At 51.8% G+C, this 25,354-nt stretch overlaps 1 protein-coding gene across 3 annotated transcripts; it reads right to left on the minus strand.

The window, feature by feature from the left end:
* Window positions 1–1,607: 1,607 nt before the first annotated feature.
* NAA60 (N-alpha-acetyltransferase 60, NatF catalytic subunit) lies at window positions 1,608–25,327 on the minus strand. 3 transcript variants are annotated; one of them, XM_078074932.1, is made up of 6 exons: window positions 25,156–25,292; window positions 8,732–8,941; window positions 5,424–5,553; window positions 3,936–4,032; window positions 2,816–3,050; window positions 1,608–1,767 (listed from the first exon to the last, which is right to left on the minus strand). In XM_078074932.1, the coding sequence occupies exons 2-6, from the start codon at window positions 8,839–8,841 to the stop codon at window positions 1,611–1,613; spliced, it is 729 nt and encodes a 242-aa protein (XP_077931058.1). In that variant the 5' UTR covers window positions 8,842–8,941; window positions 25,156–25,292; the 3' UTR covers window positions 1,608–1,610. The 3 variants fall into 3 exon arrangements, with proteins under 3 accessions (XP_077931058.1, XP_077931057.1, XP_077931059.1); XM_078074931.1 differs by having other exon boundaries at window positions 8,732–8,847; window positions 25,156–25,291; XM_078074933.1 differs by lacking the exon at window positions 8,732–8,941 and having other exon boundaries at window positions 25,156–25,327.
* Window positions 25,328–25,354: the final 27 nt, after the last annotated feature.

Below are 25,354 nucleotides of genomic sequence, written 5' to 3' on the forward strand. Positions count from 1 at the left end.
CCCCACTCCATCGAGAGCACTCTCAGCTTCCTCCTGTCTGCATCTTGGAGCTGCAGCTCATGGACTTGGGGAGGTGGGGAGGGAACCCCCGGGAACTTCACTGGCACCCGTCCTCAGTCCAGCTCCTGGGGGCAGCTCAGCTGAGCCAGCCTCTGCCATCTGACGGGCAGTTCCATTCTCCCCAGGACAGCAGGAAGCCCTCAGCAGGAGGCCACTGGAAGACTGGACCTCCCATGTCAGGGTCTAAGCCCCAGAGCTCTGTGCTGGGGTGAAAAGCCTCCAGGCTCTGCCCACCACGCGACAGCCCCTCACGGAGAGGCAGGGGCTTCTCACACCCCAGGATTCTGTGGGCTGGTTTTGGGTAAGGATCTGGCATTCCCTTTATTTCACCCCCTCATTGTTCTGAGGCTCCTCTGTCTTTAGGGTGAGGTCTGTCCATAACACCTGGGTTCCTCCCTTCCAGCAAAAGTTCATTCCAGCTTTGGAGGAAGGAGCTAGAAGGAATGGGCAGTGGAGGGGAAGGGGGCAGAGGAAGAAACAGACCACAGTGAATGCCGCCACACCCCAGCCGGCCAGTGGGGCTGGTGCACGCTCCTGGAGGCGGGACCAGGGCGCAGGCAGAGGCGGCGGTTTCCGGAGGTTACCAGAAAAGGAAGGAGGGCTGGAAGAGCCTGCGGGAAAGAAGGGAGCAGGGGTGAAGGTTCCCTGGAGATGTCCTACACTAGCCTGCACAACCTAGCCTGGAGCACAAGCCCTCCAGGCCCAGAGTCCCTCCCAGTCCCTGCACAAATCAAGGCACAGATGGCGGGATTCCAGCCCAGGTGGTCATGGAGTGCCGCTGTGTGAGTTACCCCCACCACCAAACTGCTTTGGGCTATGTCCGTGCACCAGGGGGTGGGCCTTGAGGTCCCCATGACCCCTTGTGGCTCGGAGGTCTGAGATCAGTCCCCTGCGGCACACATGGCACTCACAAGTGGCCGCATCTGAGCAGAGCTCTGGTCTACCAGGCACCTGCCCCAAGCTGCTGCTGTTACAGCGGACCTGGAAGCTCGGCCATGACGCAGCAGCAGGAGAAGCCCCTCAGGAAGGCAGCTGAGTGGCTGGGGCCGGGGCTTGATCTTTTGGTACCTTCTCCATTTCTGAACCATGTGAATGCATCCTTTTTTAACATGCAGTTCAGGAAGTGAAGAGACAGAAGTCTGGCCAAGGGCTCAAGGACTCTGTTTTCCTTCCTCAAGTTTCTGAAAGTCAGTCAGGCTACCTCAGCTCTTGGTACCATTTCCCAACACCCCGGTGCAGCAAGTACCCATTCAGGCCCTTCTGTTTTTATGGCTGAGTGTGCCACGGGCTTCATTACCTGGTACCATCATCCCGCCGGGCTCTGCTCCCCTCTTCCCCACACCACCTGCTCCAGCGTACCTGTCAGACCAGGTGTGCCCTGCGACGCTCTACTCCGAGCCCACGTAGCACCAGGCCTGCAGCTGCGGCAGGCCGACAGGCCAGGCAAGGGGCCACCAGCAACTTCGCAGACAACAGAAGTCAGATGGCCAGGAAGGCGAGTTCTACAGGGTGCCGAAGGGTGGGGCCTGATGGCGGCTGCCCGGCTGGTGTCACATGGTCCGGCTATACTCAATGCCACCCTTGGTGGAGATGCCAGACCACGGCAGGAAGCTGCAGAGCAGGCTGTGGGCCTGGCGGTAGATCCTGTGCGGGATGGAGCAGGGGCTCAGGTTTGCTAGCGCGGAGCCCAGGTGCTGAATGTAGTCCGTGGGGCATCGTTAAGGAAGACTCTGACTCGCCTCGCCTGCCCACACACCCCTGGATGGCATGGTCAGCAGGGGCCCACATGGTCATCTGCAGGGCTGCGGGCAGATGCCACACCATTTCTCAAGGAGCCCCAAAGCCTGCCAAGCCTCCGTGGAGCGCCGGAAAGCCTTGTTAGTGGGAGGGGCCTCCGCTGTGCAAAATAATCAAGGGTGGCACGTGGTACAAAAGGACCTTCTGGGCGAGGCCTCAGGCACAAGGACACCTGGACCAAAGCTGATGGACAGGGACTGGGGACCAGGGCGACCGGTCTGCTGGAAGAGCAAGCATTCCCAGTTCACTCCCATACTCGGTCATTAGAACGGCAGGGCCCCGTCCCTGGGACAAGGAAGGGGGGGGTCCCATCTTCACAGGGACTGGGAGGCCTGCAGGGTTTGGGGCCAGGCTTCTGCCTCCTGTTTACTCCCGTGACATGGCTAAATCCTAGCCTCACTCAGTTCACTCCTAGCTCGCTTACTCTCAGTGTCTGGGGCCACACCCTCTATCAGGAAGTCTCCTGGCCTCTCTTCTTCCTGTTCCAGCCCAGAGAGGGTTAAAGAGGGAGCAGGGGAGGGACACAGCTCTGGTGCCTCAGGAAAGGGAGGTCTGAACCCAAGCACTCCCAAAGGCAAGCAATTCTTTTCATCCCACTGGTGTGTCTTCTCCCCAGGCGGCACAAGGCCCTCTGAGGGCAGGGGACCCATCTGTTGGGTTCACAGTTGTCTCTCCTGCGCACCTGGAACAGGAGGCTCTCAATCAGTATTTGTTGGACAGGTGGATTGTTGGCCAAGAGGGTTAAAACCCACACCTCATGCCAGTGAAGTCTGAGGAACACTGAGTACAACCAGATCTACCCACAACACCATCTGGTCAGGAAAAACATGTCCCATGGGCTTGGCCTCATGAATCATGTGAAGGCAACGCAGCTCCATCTGGCACATGGGCCATGACCCTGCGAGTCACCCTTGTGGCTGGGAAGCCACATCCCTCACCCCTGAGAAGTAAAGGATATAGGATTGTCCAGGGAGGGTGGCCGCCGTTGATGTAGAGGACATAGGTGAAGCCATCTTTGAGGACCCCTCGGATGGAGTAGTAATAGGGGAGATAGTGATGTTGCTTAAAGTCTCTGTTTTCGTAGAAGTTTATTGCTGTGTTGTTGGTGGTGAGGACGTGCAGATAGATGGCTTTGCAGTGGTCCTGGGAGGTGGTTGATATGTGATCCTTTAAACTCTCAAGTAAAAGGGAACCTGCAGGAGAAGGGGCGACAGTCACACGGTAGGACAGGCAGGCAGGGAGCATGAAGCAGACAAGGAAGTGACCTTGCCAGACATCTCTACAGATCTCCCTGCCATTGTATCAAAGATGGAACTCCCATAACCACCCTGTCAGAGCCCCTAAAATCCCATGGTCAGATGGGGCTCATCTGCTGCACACCATCGGGCATCTGGAACCACAGACGGGGGAGGCCTGCTTCTCCCTCTGCCACTCCCCCTGCTTGTGTTCCTGCTCTCGCTGTCTCTGTCTCTGTCAAATAAATAAATAAAATCTTAAAAAAAAAAAATTATTTATTTATTTGTCAGAGAAAGAGAGAGAGAGAGGGAGAGAGCACAAGCAGGGGGAGTGGCAGGCAGAGGGAGAAGCAGGTTTCCTGCAGAGCAGGGAGCCTGATGCGGGACTCGATCCCAAGACCCTGGGATCATGACCTGAGCTGAAGGCAGACACTTAACCGACTGAGCCACCCAGGCATCCCTGGGACTGTTTTTCAATTATGTTTTCTATTCTTAATCAAGAACACCTTGTGACCAAACATAAGCCATGTGTGTGGCGACAGGTGTGGTGAGCGGTACCCATTCCCTGACCAGGACATCTGGGAGCGTTATGAATCTGATCAAGTCAGATTTGGGAATGAGGCCATTGCCTAGAGACCTGATGATGGGTGCAAAGAGCACAGGTTGATGGCCAACAGAGTGGAGGTGGGGCAGGGAGACCTGCTAGGAGGGGCGGGAGGCTGAACGTCCCCACAGGCCAGGGGAATGAGGGACATTTAGGGGCTGGTCATCAGCACGTGGGAAATGACTGGACATGGTGGCCGGAGCACATGTGCCAAACCCCACGAGCTCAGCGCCCCTTACCGATGCCGTGCTTCCTGAACTCCTTCACTACTCCCAGACTTAGAATGTACGCAACCTGCGTGTCAACAGAGAAGCTGGAGGCTAGAATATCTCCGTCCTGAAGGAAAAGTCAGACATAAAGGCATGTTAACGGTTGAGGCTCTTGGTACCACCGCAGGGCACATCCCACCCACCGACTCCCTGACCACGACACATGGGGTGGGGCTGGGGCGGGAGGGGACAGAGCAAAGGATAATGGAGAGTCAGTCCCACAGACACCCACACGGAAAAGACAGGGTGCAGGTCCTTGTGGCACAAATGGCTAAACTAAGGACACACACAGAATGTCGCTCCTCTTGTCAGAATGTCGCTCCTCTTGGGGATGTGTGGTGGACCTGACAAGGGTCAAAGGCAGAGCAGTAACAGGGAAGCGACTGTGCCACGTGGACACGTACTGGACACCCAGGATGAGACAAAGTTTGAAAAGGTTTGCCTCAAGGATCCTACGCTGCCCCCAGGTGGTCTCTGAGCAAAGGAAGTGGGGGCCTGAGCGGCCTCACCGCCCTGTGCTGCCCACGCCAGGCAGAGCTCCGCCCCACGCCGCCCTGTGCCTGCCTTGCGGTTCTGGAGATGGGAGTTCCGGCCTGGGGGGCTCCCGAATCTGACCACCATGCGAGACGAAGTGGAAGAAAAAACCTCAGGAGGAAGCTGGGACAGAAAGTCACTCTCAAAAGAAACTACCTTCGCCAGAATCTAATTACGGGCAAAATGGGGTATACTTGAGCGGGTCGGGTCTTTCAAAGGGCGATGTTCTTCTTGTACTTTTAAAGAAATAACCTGAAGCTGAGCAGATAGAACCTGCTGCCAGTTGTGAGTGGGTTTTTTCCTGTCCTTGGAGTAAACACCCACGTGATAAACACTACTCAGTCGCGAAGATGACCAAAATTACTGGGCAGAATCTTGACCCAAGACAACCACACGGAACAATGTGTCTGTGGCCGTGACCTCTCATTTTATTTTATACTCAGAGCAGAGCTTGCTGATGTAGGGCCACAGACTCTTAGGAGCTCCAACATAGATCTCGGAGAGGTCTGTGAAGCTGGATGAAAAGAAATTATATCTCTATCTTCACTAACCCCTAACTGGAACCTAGCGTGTCCTTCAACCAACCACAGCACCATTAGTAGTTTCTACAAATCACTGATCTTCCCAGAGCCCTTGACAACTTTGGGGGTTCTCAGTGTATCATTTACACTCCTCCCTACTTTGTGTTTTGGGGTTTTTTAACTCCTCCATACTTTAAAACGACAGCCTGCAGCTAGGTCTCTTGTTCAACTTGTGTCTAACTGTATCACCTACACCCAGAAAGAAACCAACTGGGTATGAGTCTCATAATCGGTCTGGGCTGCTAGGAGAAAGGGCCACAGAGCAGGCAGTGTGATTTGGCTGCAAGCCCCCACAGGCCTGTGCAGCGACAGGGACCACCAACTCCTTGCCACACATACTTACTTCCTTGTGTATCTTGGTCCTACTTTTTATTTCAGCTACTATCATTCCCACGATGGCGCCCCTGTAGGTTGCGGCGAGGGAAAAGAACTTCTTGTTGGAGGTGATATCACGATACCATGAGTCTGGGTACCTGAGGAGAACAAACTGAGGTGAACCCCCAAAGGTCAAGCTCAACTAATGTGGGGCTTCACAGTGGAACCACACCCTGCCCACTGTTCCACGGCTGATAAAGGAGTCTGTCCACCACTCAGCCTACACCAAAGGGTCTTCTCAAAGCAGTAATCTGTCTAGATGGGACTGGGAATTTCTTAAAAATGTGTGGGTTTTTTTTTTTTTTAAGGTTTATTTATTTATTTTTGGGGGGAGGGGCAGAGGGAGAGGGAGAAACTAAAGCAGACTCCGAGTGCGAAGCCCATCGCAGGGCTTGATCTCACGACCCAGAGATCATGACCTGAGCCAAAACCAAGAGTCGGACACTTCACTGACTGAGCCACTAGGAGCCCCTAGACGGGACTGGGAATTTCTTTTTTTTTTTAATACAAAATTTTTTTTTAAAAATTTTATTTATTTGCAGAGAGAGAGACAGCCAGAGAGGGAACACAAGCAGGGGGAGCGGGAGAGGGAAAAGCAGGCTTCCTGCAGAGCAGGGAGCCTGATGCAGGGCTCAATCCCCAGGACCCTGGGATCATGACCTGAGCCAAAGGCAGACACTTAACGACTGAGCCACCCAGGTGCCCCGGGACTGGGAATTTCTGATGGGAAAAATAATTTTACTATCATTTTTTGAGAGATGAGAGAAAAAAAAACCTCTGATGACATTCTCTTGATGAGAGCAGGAAGTAGAGGGACAGCTGGATAGCTGGATGAGTTAAGACTGATGGCCCTTGACAGCCCATAGACCTGGGTGATTTCCAAGAATTCTGGGAGTCCTTCTGAAGACTGGGGGTGTGGGGAGAGCCAAGTTCACAGCTGAGTGGCATTTGAGTTCACTGCACCTCCCTGGGCAGAGATGGGGACAAGGCTTCAAGGGCAGGGTGTGGCTAGGGTTGCTAGGGGCTATTCACCAAGACCCCTCACTCAGGGGAGCAGGAAGAGAACATTTAGTGCAAAGCCCCTGGACAGTAACGAAAGGCAGACTCACCACAGCCAGGAGACATGGTCAGGAGGGCAGGAGCACTCGGGGCCTAGGGGCGTGTGGGCTTGTTTTTTAGCTTGGGGTAGACGTAATAGGTTAGCCTGAGATGTCTTGTTGAGACCAAGAGCTAGGGGAGGGCACCATACCCTCTCGGTGACATAGCAGACAGGTCCTCTACTCGGCTCTGCTCTACAGCGGCCATTGACCACTCACCAGAAGGTTCTACAGGGCCTGAGCATCACCTGCACTCCCTCCCTGGTCCTCCTCACACTACCCCAGAGGGATCAGCTGGCATGGCAGCCACGACACGGAGCTGCCACCACACAGCCCATGGGACTGCAGTTCATTCCACCATCTTTGGAACCTGAGGCCTCGGGCGCAGGAAGCTGTGACGAGAGGCAGGCAGGCCGGGCGCCTCAGGAGGCAGAGGCCACGGCCCCGCGGGACTCTACTGGGCGCAGACGCCTCAACTGGGTCTTATCCGAGCACATACTGGGCTACTTTGCGGCGGCAGCGGGACTGCTGGCGGAAGCAGGGCCCCTCTATGGCCCGTAAAGCCGCCACTGGCCCACATCCCCAAGGAGGCTGAGGCACATCCCACCAGAGCCGTGAGGCTCGCCTGTTTCCTCCCTCCCGGCCTGCAACAGGTTAAACCACCAGTCTGAGGTCAGGACTCATGGAAATACGAGGCTTGGCAGTATCTAGTTCATTTTTACAAGTCTTTTTTTTTAAATAATAAATTCTTGTGATGAGAACTCCGGATTTACTGTATGATACATATACAGCAGTGTTCACTGTAGTTGGCATGTTGTTCATTACACCCCAGTACTTCTTTATCTTATAACTGCCAGTCTGTAAAATAAAAAGCCTGCATCTGGGGCGCCTGGGTGGCTCAGTCGTTAGGCGTCTGCCTTCGGCTCAGGTCATGGTCCCAGGGTCCTGGGATCGAGCCCCGCATCGGGCTCCCTGCTTGGTGGGAAGCCTGCTTCTCCTTCTCCCACTCCCCCTGCTTGTGTTCCCTCTCTCGCTGTGTCTCTCTCTGTCAAATAAACAAATAAAATCTTAAAAAAAAAAAAAAAGCCAGCATCTATTTTTCCCACTACAAAAGCTGTATGTGCCTATTACGGAAGCAAAACAGACAAAACTGTAGCTGCTAATAATCTGCCCACCTCAAACTACTAAAAACACCCTGCTACATGGAATATAACCTCATAAGCTTTTATCTTGTACATGTTTTTATTTATTTATTCATTTAAAGATTTTATTTATTTTTTGACAAAGAGAGACACAGCAAGAGAGGGAACACAAGCAGGGGGAGTGGGAGAGGGAGAAGCAGGCTTCCCCCTGAGCAGGGAGCCCGATGCGGGGCTCGATCCCAGGACCCTGGGATCATGACCTGAGCCGAAGGCAGACGCTTAATGGCTGAGCCACCCAGGCGCCCCTCTTGTACATGTTTTTAAATAAAAGCAGATTGAGGGGTGCCTGGGTGGCTCAGTAGATTAGGTGACTGACTGCCTTTGGCTTGGGTCTTGTTCCAAGGGTCCTGGGATCAGGCCCCACATCGGGCTCCCTGCTCAGTGGGGAGCCTGCTTCTCCCTCTCCCTCTGCTTGTGCTCTCCTGCTGTCAAGTAAATAAATAAATAAATAAATAAATAAATAAATAAATAAAAGCAGGCCTGGGATACACACTGTTTTCTAGTCTACTTTTCCCATTTATTATCTCATTAAAAAAAAATCCTTATCAACAAATACACCTCTTCAACAGATTTCTATCCCCCTGGCTGAATAACAAGCCTTTGCAGGCACATACCCCAATGTATGGAACCAAGTCCTCACTGTTACGATACTTAAGCTGCTTCTCAATTTTCTGAATTATCAATAGCACTGCACTGAACATCTTTTCAACTAAAGACTCTCAGGAAAGGCCTTCTGGGGAACTCTCTGCACGAGGGATGCGGTGAGGTGGAAAGAGGCTGACGGTAGCCAGGGCCCGAGGCCTAGGGTCCAACAATAGGCAAGGTGACCCTGGGCCACCCCGGCACCTCCAGGCCACGCTGGCTGTCACAGCAAGTCTTCTGGCTCCAGCACCAGCACTTACGTGTGTCCCACGCCCCCAGCCTCGCCCCCCACCCCGCCGAGCTGCAGCTGGGACAGTGGGTGCTGCTCAACTTACTCGATGGGGAACCAGTCGCCGCACAAATGTTTCACGGTGTCTATGTCATCGTGGCAGAGAAGGCGTAGGCTGACCTCGCTGAGGGCGCTGGACGGCACCACCTCTGTCATTCACACCTGCAGGGAGGGAGGCGGCGTCAGGAGGGCGGCCGCTCCCCCTCACCAGCCCACCGGGCACTGTCACTGCACGCTACCTCCTCCTCATGCTAACCTGTGAGGCAGGCAAGACAGGGAAGCTAGTATGGTCCCCCATGGACGGACGTCTCCTCAGTACCCGCACCGAGTGTGTCTGTCTCTCACAACAGCCCCAAGGCACAGGTGGCAGTCGCCCCCACACTGCAGACGAGGAAATGGGGTGCCCCGCCCCAGCCCGGCTCCTCCCCGGCTGGTCTCGCGTCTCACTCCCGATGCTGTTTCTCTGTGTTTCTCTGCCGCTGCAGAGAGCACCGTCCCCACTCTGCCCCACATCCCGATGTCTCCCGACCTGGGTCCCCCCTGGGGCAGCCTGGTGGGGGGCCACGGTTGGGCTGGATTTCAGCAGAAGTAGCGCTAGCTGGCTGGGCTGCTCCTCCTCCCCCAGCCAGCGGACAAAGACTCATAGGAAGGAAGAGAGACTATGAGACACGCCAAAGTTCAAATCAAGGGTCATGAGTTGTTAATAACTCTTTTATATTTAAAAATATATTATTTATTTATTTATTTTATAAAGGATCCTGCATTCTTATTTTTCTTTCAGCAATCTCCACGCCCAACGTGCGGCTTGAACTCATGACCCTGAGATTGAGAGCGGGGCGGGCGCCCTGCTAACAACTCTTCTACATCAGGAGAGTATGTTCAGTCCAGGCTGCTGGAGCAGCCTCTTTGTTTTAGTTGAAGGAAGGCAGGTGGAAAGGCTGGGCTCCCACAAAGCACCTGCACCCCCAGGATTTACTGACTACGAGAAAGCGGAACCTGCCAACCCAGGTCCAGCAGCCCGGCCAGCCCAGCCTCTAACCGCGACGTGAAATACGCTAATCACCCAGGGTTTCACCTAAAATGCTGGGTGCGGACCCAATCAAGCCTCCAGGCCTAACGGCACACAGGCTTCAGTTCAAGGGCACCATGACGCCCACCAAACACGGAAGGAGGGGCATTCTACAGGACAACTGGCCTGGTCTCTTCAAAAGATCAAGGTCAAGAAAAAAAAAGAAAAAAAGTAAACTAAAAGAGGCGAGGAGATCTACCACCGATTGTGATGTGTAAACCCCCAATGGGAAAAAGAACAAGTCAAAATAACCTTCTGGGGAAATGTAAACACGGGCTGGACAGCAGATGATGTTACGAAGCTGTTACTGACAGTACTGGACAAGGAAGTGTGTAATTACATAGGAAGTCTTGGGAGTGAGGCATTGTGAGGTCTGAAACTAAATGTTTCAAGAGAATACAACTACTTAGGAAGCAAACATGACAAAATGCTATTCACCACTGGATCCAGGTGGCAGCTAAGACACAATACAGGAACTTACTGCCCACACATTCAACTTCTCTGCATGTTCGAACTTTTTCATAACAAATGTTGGGGGTGGCGGGACCCCAGAGAGGCTGGTCATCACCTACTGACCTGAGCTTAATCCAGAAACCAGTTCTGTGAGTGTGCACCGAGATTATCCCGGCGACACCCAAAGGTCTTGGGGACCCGGATGTTCAGCCCTGACCACTCAGCCAGCCCAAGTAAGTGCCTGTGACAATCCTTCAAGGTCACCTGCTCGGACTGCCCTGGCATCGTTAGTGCCTGGTTCCCATGAGACTTCAGGTGTCTCCGGGAGGGTCCCCGGGAAGGTCATGTCCTAATGTGCCAGCTGCCAGGGGCTGAAATCCACCCCGAGGCTTGACCACTGGGACAGCAAGGCAGATGCTCAGCCTCTAAGCCCTGGACGCAACCCCAGCAGGCTCTACTCAGCAAGAAGGGTTCCTGTGAGGGCCGCTCGTGGCCTGGCAGCCCCCTAGGACCACGTGGGCTGAGCAGTCAGGAGGTGGGCAGGAGGAGGTGGACGTACTGCAGGAGCTCTGTGGCCACACTGGGTTCTGTCTTTCCAGCACACGCCAAACTCCCAGTGGCGGGGACCATGTCACCTTGACACGTCCCTCTGCACAGCATTGGCTCAACAGCTGAAATGAGCAGGGACCCGCTTTCTCCTCCTCCCTCCATGTTTTCAGCCAAGTGCCTGCGCACTGCCTATGTGGGGTCTGCAAGGTGGGGACCCCTCCCATGGCCCGCCCCACAGCGCAAGGTGCCCTCCCCCGGGGCTCTGAGGGGAACAGAATGGGATGCTCATCATGACAAGGGTTTGTTCCTGCTTGAGGACTGGTGGGCCCCCATGGGTCCAGGGTCAGGCAGCAGCTGAGGCACCAACTCGACCTTACGAAGGAGCCCTGCTAGAGACCTATCACTTAGAAGGGGACAGAGCTGGTCTCTGGATACAAGATCTTGATGGAACCCCTGAAAGCTAAGCTGACCTAGACAAAAGCCTCTTTCTGGGCAGGGCAGAGACAGCCAGCTGTGCTGACAAAACAAGGGACACAGCCATCACAAAAGTTAAAGTGAGAGGCCTGCTGGGATAGGGTAGGCCCCAGCTGCTGGGCTGTATTTGTTTAAGTTCTTAGTTCCAAACACAAAACAAAACTGAAACACCAACCAAACAACAGAAACTACCCTCAATCTAGGCAAATCTGATCTTCCCATGTTGCTTGGTGTTTCTTCTTTCTTGAGATGCAACTTCAAAAACAAGACCCCATCCAGCCTGATCTCTGGGTCAACAACAGCTCCACTATTTGGTTCCTGAACAGTGGGGCCGTTCCAGGGCTCAGCACCCCCATCTATGGCCGCCCACTCCAGCCCACGTCCCTGTTGGTATCCAGGATGCGGCCTGTGGCCCAGAACATGCTAGTGTGACCTTAGGGACCTCATGCCTCTCAAGTGGCCAGCCACCTCTTGGGACATGGGATTGGTCAACCAAAAAATGGCAAGTCCTGAGTTTTATGAGTCATCTCTGTCCAAAATATATCCTAGCAGTCACTGGATAGGATGTGGTTCCCCAGTTAGCCCGAGCCAAGGGCTGTTTTGTCCCACAGAACATGAGTGTACGGGTTAGAGGGGTTCGCCCACCAAGAGCAGGATGGACCCTGGCACTTCACATTCAGGTACAAAGTACTGCTCCCCTGGAGGTTTCTGCACAACACCCAAAGGGAGGGTAACCCTGCCTTCTTCCACAAAAGGGATGGATTCAGACACTGAGCCTGGTCTTGTCTCTGGCTCACCCTTCGCTAGCCAGGCTCTGAGTCCCCTCTAAAATAGAGAGGGTCAGGCCCAACAGGACAGTGCTGAGGCTGGAATGAGCTGCTGATGGCAAAGGGCTAGGAACTGAAGAAGAACTGCCCATCAATGTGGGCTGTTGGTGCCCACCAACTGGTGACCAGCATGGTCTGGCTAGTCCAGGGACTAGGCCTTTAACAGTGATGTCCTTAGCCTTTAATAGTGATGTCCTGGGGCGCCTGTGTGGCTCAGTCGTTAAGCATCTGCCTTCGGCTCAGGTCACGGTCCCAGGGTCCTGGGATCGAGCCCTGCATCGGGCTCCCTATTTGGCGGGAAGCCTGCTTCTCCCTCTCCCACTCCCCCTGCTTGTGTTCCCTCTCTCGCTGTGTCTACATCAAATAAGTAAATAAAATCTTAAAAAAAACAAACAAACAGTGATGTCCTAAGTAGTTTTGCTCCGATTCCTAACTTAGGTGGTTCTCAGCTGCTGGTTCAGTGTGAGAGGCACCAAACCAGTTCTGGCTCACCTAAACTGGAAGGAGGCCCTGCCCCACAATCCCCTTAGCTGGGTTCTGAATCCACACACAGTTTACCTCTGACACTTTATTTATTTTATTTTTTTAAAGATTTTATTTATTTGAGAGAGAGCGAGTGCACAAGCAGGGGGAGGGGAAGAGGGAGAGGGAGAAGGAGACTCCCTGTTGAGCAGGGAGCCCTACACAGGACTTGATCCCAGGACCCTGAGATCATGACCTGAGTCAAAGGGAGACGCTTAACTGACCAAGCTACTCAGGCGCCCCCCCCCTTTTTAAAAAAGATTTTATTTATTTATTTGAGAGATACCTCTGATACTTTAAAATAAACAGTTCTCTGGCACAACACATGCACAAAAGCAACAACCAAAGGTTTCATTAATCTTGTAAGATATGAGAACAGCATTGTGGTTGTGCAGAAAATGTCCATACTCTTTAGAGATGTACACTGGATATGTAGAAGCAAAATGACATCATATCCTGTAACTTAATTTAGCTGGAGCAAAAGTGCCTAAATGTTAATAATTGTTGAATTGGATGATAGGTATGCCAAATAGGTGTTTGAAAATGTTCCCGGAGCACCAGGGTGGCTCATTTGGCTAAGCGTCTGCCTTTGGCTCAGGTCATGATCCCACAGTCCTGGAATGGAGCTCCCATCGGGCTCCCTGCTCAGCGGGGAGTCTGCTTCTCCCTCTGCCCCTCCCCCCTCTTGTGCTCGCTCTCTCTCTCTCTCTCTCTCTCTCTCAAATAAATAAAACCTTAAAAAAAATAAAGTGCATTTCTCAAAAAAAGAAAAGAAAATGCTCCCAATTAAAAACCAACCAACCAACCCCAACCAAACTTTTCCACGGAGGCCGAGTTTCGGGTAACAGATGGCAGGTTGGCCAGGTGGCTGACTTCAATGTCTCTGGCGGCCTGCAGCCCGAGCTCCGGAAAGCAGCGCCACACGCTGCAGCAGCCACCGCCCGCTCTGCACACCTGCTCACTGGATGAGTGAGTTCTCGGCAAACCATGGCTGGTTCGCTGATCTGCACTCTGGATCCCAGGTGGGTTAGGCGCCTGGTTCAGAGGGTTATGGGTTCAGGGAATACTGCTCAGGACCCAAGCTAACCAAATCTCAAACTCCACTGATGTTTTAAGGAGCGACAGGACACAGGACACTGTCTTAGGAGCTGGCCTGCTGCCCAAGATGCTAAATATCAACCACAGGGCCAGTTTAGGGCAACGCCTCCCCACTTCAGGGCCAAGAAAACTGGGACGTGCACGAAGTCCCTGCCAAAACCTGGAGCCTCTGGGTCAAAGTCAACAACCCCACATCATCCAAGGCCAAGCCCTGTCCCTCAGTGCAGTCTTTCCAGAGAAGGCTCCGGGGACAAGTTCCCCCCCCCCGCCTTGCAACAATCTTCAGGGAAAATCCTAGTGGACAAGCCCAAACACATCACCACCTGCCAATCCAGGTGGCCAAACAGGATGATCTATGAAAATCCTCCTCAGCACCCCAGCAAGGACACACTCCCGCTTCTGAATTGAGCAGGGGAGGGAGTGGGAGTCCACAATTGACTGTCAATGGATGAACAAATCAATAAACTGCAGGGGACATTTAAACCTACACCTGCTACAACGCGGATGAACGCTGAAAATGTGATGTTGAGTGAAAGAAGTCAGACGCAAAAGGCCACATGTCTTATGACTCTAGTTACATGAAATGTCTAGAACAGGCAAATCCAGAGAGACAGTAAGCGAGTGGTTGCTGGAGGCTGGCTGGATTTGGGGGAGGGGGGTGGCTATGCGTATGAGGTTTCTTTTGGGAGCGGTAAAAATGTCCTGAAACTCAATGTGGTGATGGACACACAGCTGTGTAAATACACTAAAAATGCTGAATGGTACACTCTGTACGGGTGATTTGTATAGCATGTGGATTATATCTCAATAAAGCTGTTAAAAACAAAACAAAACAAAACAAATCCTGAGTGAATGTTTCTTTGGTGAACAAATGGATGAAAAAAATTATTTCTGAAGACAGTCACAGTAGATTCCAGAAAGAATCAGAAGCTTTGTAGCCTGCAAATTAACTGCAGGGACCCAGGCTGGTGCCCATGGGGGGCTGGCCTGGACCCTGCCACCTGGGGTGTGGGGGGGTGTACATGCATGCATGTGCATCTGTGCCACCCCCAAAAGGGCCGGGGTGGGGTGGGGGACCCCTGGGAAGACAAGGCTGAAGATCAGGGAGCTTGGCAAAAGACACAGACTCAGAGAAGAGGAAGAACCACCAGCCCACCAAGGCCCACCTGGTAGCTTACTCCAGATTTGGGCCAATTTTAATTATTTCATACTCAAAGGAAAAAATCTGTCGCTGTGTAAGAAGTGATCAGAGGAACTTACCGAGTCTTAGCCAAGAATGTCTGTGCGGTCTATGAGTTTTCACAGGGGAGGCAACTTAAAATGCCTTTGAGAAAGGAAAGATCACACTCAGACTCCACCCAGCCCCAGCCGAGAAATCAACGCGAACCACAATCACCAGATGAATCTGAAATCAACTTTCGGCTCCAATGTTAGACCTATGCCAGGAAACTCCATGTCCTCCTCTTTCCAGGAACAGCTCTCTAGACTGTTCATCTGCTGCGAGGCAGGCTCGAGCCAGCCCGAGAAATGGGGTGCCACGACTGCCTGCCCTCGCTGCTCTCCGCAGAGCTCCAGGTGTTTCACTGGCTGTGCCCCACGGTACTCCTGGTCAAGAGCAAATGTGCTCTGAGCTCCCGCGGAAAGGAGGTGCAGGACAGGACACCAACAGCGTGCTCTCAGCAGACCCTCCAGCACAGGGGACAGAAGGAGTACAAGCACCCGGCAACATCAGCCAGCAGTCAGGGTCTGGGCAGTCTCCGACCTTGGGCATCTGAGGAGCCCGGGAGCAAGGGCTGGGGGTGGGGCACTTCCTGAGCGGACGGAATGTCTCTCTGTAGATGGTGGTGGTGGTTACACACACACACACACACACACACACACACACACACACACATTAAAACTCACTGGATGCGTTTGTCATATGTATACTAAACTTCAATAAAGTTGCTTTTAGAAGTTTTTAAAAAACCCTCTACATTGAGCCTGATAGCAAAGGGAGAGATCTATAATAAATGAGCATCTCATTCCAGGGATTTATAAATTTTTCCTTAGTATCCCTGGGACAAGGCTCTTGACCAAAGGGACAGGATTTGTTCCCTGTTTGACTTTCAAGAAAAACACTGGGCTCCAAGATGCACAGCTATTTGTGGATTCTCACATCCCTATTAAAAGTACTTCCATGTTTTCAAAAGCCTTGATTTTAAAAATAGAAACAAGTCACTTTTAACTAAGGGAAAAATGCAGCATTTATAGTGCCGAGTCTGTTCCAGCCCAGCTGTCAGTGGGCAGAGAAAGGACAGGAAGGCAGGGAAAGGGAGAGCCTGGTGTGCGGGTCCCATAGAAAACACCGGTGTTGGAGGCCCAGTTTACAGAGGGTGGCAGGGCACATGAGATGCTGGTGTGGCAAGTGGCCGGTTCAGACAGGAAGCAGGCCAGGAGACCCACCTCTGGCACCTGTAGGAATCCCCACTTACCCATCGAGAACCTTCCACCATGTGCCAGTCTCCTATTGCTATGGGCTACTCTTAGGGCTTAAGGGACAAGGATCCTGATGATTCACTAGAGAACAGGGGCCAGAGGGTGAAGCCAGAGCACAGCCGCCCCACCTCACCCCCCTCTGGCCTCCTTTCTGAGCCCTCGGGTGCTGGCACTGAAGCCTCAGCACGCAAGCCACCTTTCGGGACACTTCCCTACAAAGACACAGACACATCTACACTACAACAGTAGGGGCACGTTGTACAGGGAACCCAAAATTCGTTTAGACTTTGAAGTTAAAACATGAAGCTGCAAAGGTTCAGGCTTCTATGAGAATTCTCGCCAGGGTTTCCTGGGTCTGCATCCTGCCCTTTGCCTCGGGGTGGGGGGTGGGGGGCCGGGGTGGTTGAGTGAAGCAACTCAAGGGGACAGAAACCAGATTCTCCAAGATCCAAATGAAGGGCCTGCCTGCTCACCTGCTCTACCCTTTCTCCTTCCCTGACCTCATCCTCAGGAGGCTGTCTGCAAACCTTGTCTTCTTTCTGTGCTAAAATGACCCCCTGGTACCTGTACGAAGGCCACTTTTCCCTGAGGATTCCCAGGTGGCAGGAAGGGGTGATGTCTGGACACCTGGGCACTGCCTCCACATGCTCAGCCAGAGGGACAGAGTGAAGTGGCGGAAAAGCCACCAGGACGTCCCCAACATCCACAGGAACACCTTTCATCTCCCTTCCACTGGCAAGTGCTGGGGATTCAGAATCTGGGGGCTGAGAATGGAATCATTCCACTTCCTGGAGGGGTCTCCCGGCACTGTCATGAGGCCCACAGGGCACTCCACTCCCATCCCAAGTAAGGAGGCTGGAACAATCCTATTCTTGGACACCCCTCCCCTTGTGCCCTGACACCCCAGGTCCCACAGTCCTTCTTCAAAGGCACTGCTTCTTGGTCTCACACAAGCCACGTTCAACTTTTAAAAACCACCCCATCCTCTTAATGTCTTAGGAGGTGCTCTGGCCTCTCCCCTCGCCCTCATCAGACATCCGGTATTCAGGCCAGCCATGGCCACACTGCACCCTCTATCACTAATAGAACCTTCCCTTCCTTTTCTTCTTTCACTCCCATTGGTTCAAAGGGTCCTTTCTCCTTGCCGAGGTTAGCCACCTTCCACTTAGGCTCTGGGTGCTATGTCCTCCGTGTGGTCTCAGACCCTGCAAGGATGCTGGGGTCACTGTGACCACTGAGACATCTGTCCTATAGGCGCTTCTGCTTCTCTGTCGCTGAGAAGATAAAAGGAGATGGCCTTTTCCAAAGGGCCACCCCAATTGCTGGCCCAGCTCCACGTCTCCTCCTGTGCACATAGCCACTCCTCTGAGTACTGCGTATCCCCCTCTGGGACAGGCCTTCCCGCCACCTGCTTCCCTTCCACACAACAACCTGCACTGCCCCACATGCTGCCACCTTCCTGCTTTATCCCGTGCCCATCATCGGCCCAGCTTCTGCTCCAGCACACCCACAACAAGGCACCAACAGCTTCCCCTCCCTGGAAACCAGCAGCCTCCCTCAGGACTCTCCTCCCCAAACCCTCTCAAGCTCACAACTGAGTCCATCCCTTTCTCAAAACCTCAGCTCCCTTCACCCATGACGAAGTCTTTTCCCAAACTCCAGGCTTCTTCTCAGGTGAGGCTCAAGGGAAGATTAGCACACACTCGCCCTCGGCCCAAGAACTAGATGCAGGGCTCTCAAGAACGTGCAATTCTGCTGACACCAGGTTGATCGGCTTGAAAAATCCAACAGTAATGAGCTCTAAGCTCTTGCCTTTAGGATGGATGGGGGACAAAAGGAAAACTAAGGTAGGGATGGATACAGAAGCCTGCCTTTCACAGCAGTAAAATGGGCTACAGGGCTCCAAGGAGACCGAGGGACACAGTGAGCACTCTTCACAGCTCAGCTGTTCACATGGGCAGCTGCTTGGGGCGGGGAGCAAGCGTCTCCACAGCAGCCTGAGCTCCTTCTAAAACCTCAGTGTAGAAGCAACATGAATAATGTACAAGATGACAAGAAACAAGCACCCGACACTCGGGCTCCAAACAGCCTTCCTCTTAAAACCCACCTCATCATGCTCTGAGGGGAGCCTGTAATTCTCACAGACAATTCTCTTCAAACACGAATTGATGATATTAGAGGATTGCATTTGTAGGACATTCTAAAACTGGCTAAAAGAATCAAAAGTGACAGCAATCAGAAAGCAGATGCAGTGGGGGACACTGAGAAGAGGCAGAAGGCAACTTGCTGGGGTGATGGTGATATGCTGTGTCTCCTTCAATGGTCATCAAACATATGGCTCTGCTTCAGATCTGAGCAGTTGACTGCAGAGTAAACACTAGTCAGGTGCCAAGTTCTCTGCCAGGGGCCGGCGAACTTGGGGTACCTGCACTTGACAGTGGGCCCTCCTTCAGATTCTCGAGGGTGAGAAGGCAAAGACAAAGACCTCCGTGCAGTACAAGGAGGACATCTTGCATTTTGGAGCTCTGCTCTTAAGCTTTACATTGTGCAAGATGACATAGATCTAATTTTGTTTTAAATTTATTTCTCTATTTTGTTTTACTGCACATCCAAGGTACAATGACCAGATGCGGAGGGCATATATTGAGACCACTGTGCACACGTGCCACCTGCAAACCTCGGATCCTCCTTGGGAAGGCATCTGCACTAACACTGGTCAACACAGTTGGAGAGAATCCTCTGGTTGTTCTCAGGACCTTCGTCACAGCGTTGGGGCCGGCGAATTTCCACACAGACAGGGGACTGGACTGTGGGCAGGCAGCCGAAGGGCTCTCTGCCTTTTGTGGCCTTAGCTGGCCACTGTCAGAACTGGAGAAGGAAAGCCCATGTCTGGGGTGAGACAAGGACAAAGAGGAAGATTGGATAATATGAGCTAGGAGAAAAAGGGGACACGGGAACCGGGGGCCAGAAATGTGGAGCCGCGAGCAGGAGCCATGGTCCCCTTGCCGGAATGTTCCAGACGTGTCTCATCTTCCCAGAATAGAACACGAGGGTGCAGATGAGCCCCCACTGCCAGCTCACATGCTGGCGCTGAAAGACACAGAGCGCAAGGGCGTCAGGGCCACAGGGGCGTGGGCTGGTCGGGCCTGAGGATGGCTTGGAGAAGAAGCATGTTTGCCCCTCGGCTTTTTAAGCTGGGATCTTGGTAGGAGGCCACCTGACACGGTGCACCCAGAATAGAGCTCCAAGTTCAGATCCACTGAGTGGTCAACTAGTTTGGTTTACCAACAAAACTACCTGTAAACAGCCAAATTTTAAGGGGGTGGGAATAAAAACATATGTAATAATCTGCAGTCCTGACTACCAGCCGAGACTGAACCCCGTCTAGCGCTCAAACTCAGCCAGGAGTGTGTGTTCTCCCACAGAGAACTCTGGCGGCTGCGACCAGCCCTCAGCACTGCTGGGGGCAGGTGACAGGGACCAGGCAGCTACTCACTTTGAAAGGAAAAAGTACAGCAATAGGGGAGTTGGGTTTCAGAGACTCTGCCCCCTCCCCCCACCCCCCTGCTGCCCCCAGCAGGCCAGGCCTCCCGGCCTTTCTTCTAGGTTTCCACCTCAGCGAGGTTTTGTTGTTTGACGGGTTTTTAATCTCCGCTTCTCTGGCTTTGCGTTTAAGATCCTTCGGAATCAGAGAGATGTTAATTATGAAAGTGGGTCAAATTTGGTATAAATTAACACTTGATCATGAGGTTAACTTATTATTTTTAAAAAGTAATTCAACCTCCTGTCAGCATTTGCCTCTGGAATTACACAGATGTCTGTGTTCATCACTCCTTTCTGTATTATTATTTTTTTTTAAATGAGCTTGAGTTGTTTTCGTTTTCAGAAAAAAAAAAAAAGACTTTCAGGTGGTATGAGAAAATTATGAATACATTTTTATGAAAATTATCTCACGGGCTGTTTTTAATTAGCAGCAACTTGGAAGTTTTACAGTGTCTCTTCAAATTATAAGTAGAATGATTACCCATTTTGCCCCAAAACAGTCTCTCATAGTGCTTTCAAATCCCAGACCCCTGGAATAGCATGACATTTTGTGCACGGATACCAGAAATAAATGTTCTAAACACAGATTCAAAGTTGTAATGAAGCAAAAAGGACGTAGTTGTGGATAAGGACGATAAACAGACTTGTGAACATATTGTAAAGGGTTCCCGTGTAATTATTAAACAACAATTTAAGTGGCTTTACAAAAGCCAATTTAAAATATTTACAAGTTTTAGATGACCATTTTTAAAAAGGTTTAAAAAAAACATTCCCAGGGCTCCTGGCTGGCTCAGTCCAAAGAGCATGCGATTCTTTTTTTTTTATTTATTTTTTATTTTTTTATTTTTTTAAAGATTTTATTTATTTACTTGACAGAGAGAGATAGCAACAGCAGGAACACAAGCAGGGGGAGTGGGAGAGGGAGAAGCAGGCTTCCCGCTAAGCAGGGAGCCCGATGCGGGGCTCGATCCCAGGACCCTGGGATCATGACCTGAGCTGAAGGCAGACGCTTAACGACTGAGCCACCCAGGCACCCCAGAGCATGCGATTCTTAATCTCTGGGTCGTCAGTCTGAGCCCCATGTGGGGTGTAGAGATTACTTAAAATTAAATTAAATTAAAATAAGATAAAAACATTTCCCACTTCTTTTTTTTTTTTTTTTTTTTTAAGATTTTTATTTATTTGACAGAGAGAGACACAGTGAGAGAGGGAACACAAGCAGGGGGAGCGCGAGAGGGAGAAGCAGGCTTCCCGCTGAGCAGGGAGCCCAATGTGGGGCTCGATCCCAGGACCCTGGGATCATGACCTGAGCCGAAGGCAGACGCTTAACGACTGAGCCACCCAGGCGCCCCCATTTCCCACTTCTTGAAGGAGGGAAATGCTCTTGCAAACTTTTTTGTTTTACTATGAACACATGTTCACAGTAAAGTAAGTCACATGCAATATAGAGCAAAACTAAGATTCCCCTATTCACCCCATCCCCAGTAAAATGACTGTTAATGTTGCTGGTGTTTCCTACGAGAAAATGATTTTTGGGGGGCACCTGGGTGGCTCAGTCAGTTAAGCGTCTGCCCTCGGCTCAGGTCATGATCCCAGAGTCCTGGGAACCAGCAAGCGTTGGGCTCCCTGCCCAGCGGGAAGCCTGCTTCTCCCTCTCCCTCTGCCCCTCCACCCCTGCTCATGCTCTCTCTCGCTCAGCTCTCTCTCAGCTCTCTCTCTCTCAAATAAATAAAATCTTAATGATTTGTTGTTGTTGTTGTTTTTAAATAGGAGAGGGCTTGGTTGGTAAGGGGCCGAAGGGTCTTTGGGGTGGTGGGTATACAGGTACTCTCATCCCATGACCATTTGTCAAGCAGTGCACTTTTTTTCTGTTGGCACACTTCAATGAAGTTGTTAAAAATGGATGGCCAGAGGAGAAACAAAGTAATCTGAAACTAAGACTAGAAAGAGTAGCAACTCTCTGAACCAGCAAGCCCTTCTGCAGAGTTTAAAGAGAGAAGGAGTGGTTTGAAAAAGAAACAAAATTGAAGCAAGTACCCAGCAGCACTCCCATGAACACTACAGAAAAGGTGTAAATATTGTGTCAACATTTTCCAGATAAGAATTCTTTTTAGTACCTAAGGGACAATTACCCACAGGCTGTTTTATACAATGAAACTGCTTTCTTTTCGGTCATTTTCAACATGGGCTCAAATTTCAATACTTCGCTGCCCAAACAGATCATATTTCAGGAATTCAGGAAATAAAAAAAGAGGAACGCAATCTGATTTTTAACAACAGTAACTATTCAACAAGAAATAGAACTAGAAGGATATTTTTTAATGCGTTTTATTAAAGATGACAAAATACGTTTCTCTGGTGTTCCTATGGAAGCAAAGGGAACAGAGACTTTCTCAGACAGCTGTTCTGTGTCCCCTTCCACAAGCACCTCCTCTTTGCTTCTTTACAACTATCAATCTGTCTTTAGAAGGTTTATTTCTTGCATCAGTACACAAAATGCCATGCTATTCCAAGGCCATGGAGTAAAAGTTGGCACTAAGAGTCCATTTAGGGGCAAAATGGGTAATCATTCTTACAATTTGAAGAGACATTTAAAAATCTCTACACTGTCACATTCATAGGTACTTTCGCCCCCTTCCTGCCACACAGGCCCTACCTGAGCAGGAAGTTGATCTCAGGTGAAGAGATGGGGAGTCGGAGATGTAGACAGGACAAACAAAGGACCAGCCCTCATCTGCTGTTACTCCTCTACCTGACCATCTAGTTCAGCTCAGTGCTGTGGCCACCTTGGCCGACTGTCGCATGCACGCGGGCCTCCGCAGTGGGGCACTCAGGCTCCAGGGAACACTGGTTCAACTGTTGACCTGGACCCCAAACCACCTCCCGCAGAAAGCCCTGGCTCCCTGTACAGACGTCCTTCCTATCATTCCATGAGAACTGAGCAAATGCCTTAAGGTTCACAGCAGAACACTAACCTACCATTTGCTCACTGGGTTTTCCGATGCATGGGTCTCTCTTTAATCAGCTAACCCAGAACTGGCCTGCCAGCTAGCTCCTATCAGAGGTCATGCTAAAAAAGAATGATATTTAGGGAAGGAGGCTTGATCTTGATGTTATCAAAGTACACAAATACTTCCTGGAAGAAAAAAAAATCAGCATATGAACTTAGCCAGAAAGAGACCCATGAGGTCCAGTATTATTTTGCAGATCAGCATTTACTTGAAAGCAATGCACACGGACATAAGCAAGACCAGCTTTGACACGGGGTCTATACCCCAAGCTTGCTTTCTGCACACAAGGAACAGAAATGGAAAAACCATGAAGGCTTTGTGGATTCCTTCCAGAAAGAGATGTCAAGGGAAGATAATGGAGATAAAACTTAGACACGGAGGAGCAACCATTTAAGAGAAGACAATGCCTGATAGGCAGCCAGCTCTCTATTCAGGTAGGAGAGCTGTCACAAACAGCTGAGACCTCTGAGCTATTTCAGCAGGGCAAAGACATGTGCCAGCCTAAATTCAGAGCTCTGAGGATTCTTCTCTACACTGTGTTACCTGGGGCAGCTGGGTGTAAGCACGCTGTGTCCATCTGGTCTAAACACACGTCAGGTTGCTAGAAACCAAAATGCTGCTAATAGTCTCCTGATGCCCAGTCTTGGAGCCGAGTACCCAGTCAGCAATGACAGCATCACCCCGGTTCAGGTGTAAGTATCTTTTATCTCTCAAATCTCCTACCATCCAGGAATTTTCTTCCATCCCAGACTGAGGCATGCTGTTACTAAGCAACTTCAAGTCATATCTGAAGTCTGTGAGTGGGTATGGTTAAAATAAACAGATGACAAAGTCACTGCAAGTTACAGAGGCAAAAGCTACACAAAGACCTTTTAAAAACATGCCTGTACTTTTTATTCTGGCCTGTCAACGCCACACCATGCGTTGACTTTGTTTTGTACAGGTTTTAACTGTCTTCATAGAATCCCAGCATTTCTGCAAGCTCAGTGAGAGGGAATTGCAGCCAACTGTGGCCCAACGGAGAAGGAGCTCAGGCACACTGCACTCTCCAGGGCCGAGCTGCACACTGATTCTGACGGGTACAAATCCTAAATGGCTTGAAGACCTATGTGCACTGCCATGATTTATCTGTCCATTTGGAAAGATGACCGGGACTTATATTTCAGCCACCCCTGAGTTTCTTCTAGTGTTTACTCCCTTCTTCTCCAAACTTAAGGCAATTCAGAGATTTTCGTGAGAGACAGAATTTGGTTTTGTTCCAGCCCCTTTTAATTCAGTGATGCTCAAGACTCCCCTCCTTCCTGCCTCGCGGGCCAAACAAATAACTTCTCACACTTATCTCTACATCACAAGATGTCATAGGAATTGTGGTATTTTTTTAGATGGCCTGGATCTATCTTTCCTGGATCACTCAGTTAATCACTAACTAGAGGCTTTCTGCCTTCAGTCCTCTGGTGACACTTCTGCAACCAGCAATGTTCTCTCCAGTTCTGACACTTCAATTACCAACCACCCGGGCGCCACAGGGAGCTACTGTGTGGGGCTGCTATCCTTTTCCATCAGGACAACTGAGTAACAAAATCTTATGGCTCAGGACTTGGCAGAGTGAAACAGATCAATGAAGCTGCCAATGCCCACGTTTACTGCAGAATAACTCCTGGTCCTGAGCTCCGGCACCCGCCGGGCACACAGATACGTGTTGTCAGTGGTCCAGAGAAGGCCCACAGTCTCCCTCACAATTTTCCCACGGGGACACACCACAGGAGCTACAGGCTCCCAGTCTTCCCTGAGAAGTGCCCGATCTGGTGGAGGAGGTCAGAGCTGTCGTAGGGTCTGCATGGCCAATCTGTAAATTATCAAAAACGTAAGAAATTGACGCATCTTAAAACCAAAAGGTACAGCTGAGGACGAAAGAGTCGGAGACAACGAAGACAGAGCCCCAGGCTTTCAGAGTTCACAGGAGGGCAAACAAGTCGGCAAATAACTACAATCCGCGCAACAAGTACCAAAGCAAAGGCAAGGCCAGGCGAACCGATGACCTGCGAAAAGGCCAGGCCCTTCAGCAAGAGGGAGACCGGGAGGGAAACGAGGGGCAGCCTGACCTCTGGTCCCAAATTTCCCCCCACCAACTCGTCTTGGGGCCTGGCCGGGAAGCACCCAGGCAAAGGGGGCGCGGGGGGGAGGGGCGGCTCTGGGAAGCGCGTCCGTCCTCACCCCGCGGACGCCCCGCGGGCCCTCCTCAGCCTCCGCCAGCGCGAGCTCCGCGGCCCCCTCGTCACCCCGCGTACACGTCTGGGCACCTAGAGGCGTGGGTCGCGCCCCGGCCGTCCCGCGCCCCGCCGCGGCCGACTCGGGCCCCGCCTCTCCCTTCCGGCCCGGGTCCGGGCGGCTCCCTCCTCCCTCAAGACCCCTGCCCCACCGCAGGCCGGAGCCGGGGGAGCCTCACCTCGGACGGGAGCCGGCGGCAGCGGACGCCGTCGTGGGGCTCAGAGCATCCTGGAGTCGCAGGCAGCCAAGAAGTGCGGCCGCGCGGAGCCCGAAACGAGTTATGTAACCGGCAGGGGCCGCAGCCGGGACGGAGGCGGCGGCCCGCGGCACTTCCGCCTCCCGCGCCGGGCTGGCGGCGCAGGCCGGAAGCCCATTGG

The sequence above is a fragment of the Halichoerus grypus genome, chromosome 6 (assembly GCF_964656455.1).
Source record: "Halichoerus grypus chromosome 6, mHalGry1.hap1.1, whole genome shotgun sequence".
NCBI lineage: Eukaryota > Metazoa > Chordata > Mammalia > Carnivora > Phocidae > Halichoerus > Halichoerus grypus.

What these genes read in the sequence shown, in the direction of transcription:
- NAA60 (XM_078074932.1), bottom strand. Translation starts at nt 8,841, where the DNA reads ATGACAGAGGTGGTGCCGTCCAGCGCCCTCAGCGAGGTCAGCCTACGC. An exon ending in GGCGACTGGTTCCCCATCGA is followed by an intron (nt 5,554 to 8,731) that starts GTAAGTTGAGCA and finishes TGTTCTCCTCAG; the next exon opens with GTACCCAGACTCATGGTATC. An exon ending in CACCCTCCCTGGACAATCCT is followed by an intron (nt 1,768 to 2,815) that starts ATATCCTTTACT and finishes ACGATGCCCCAC; the next exon opens with GGACTACATTCAGCACCTGG.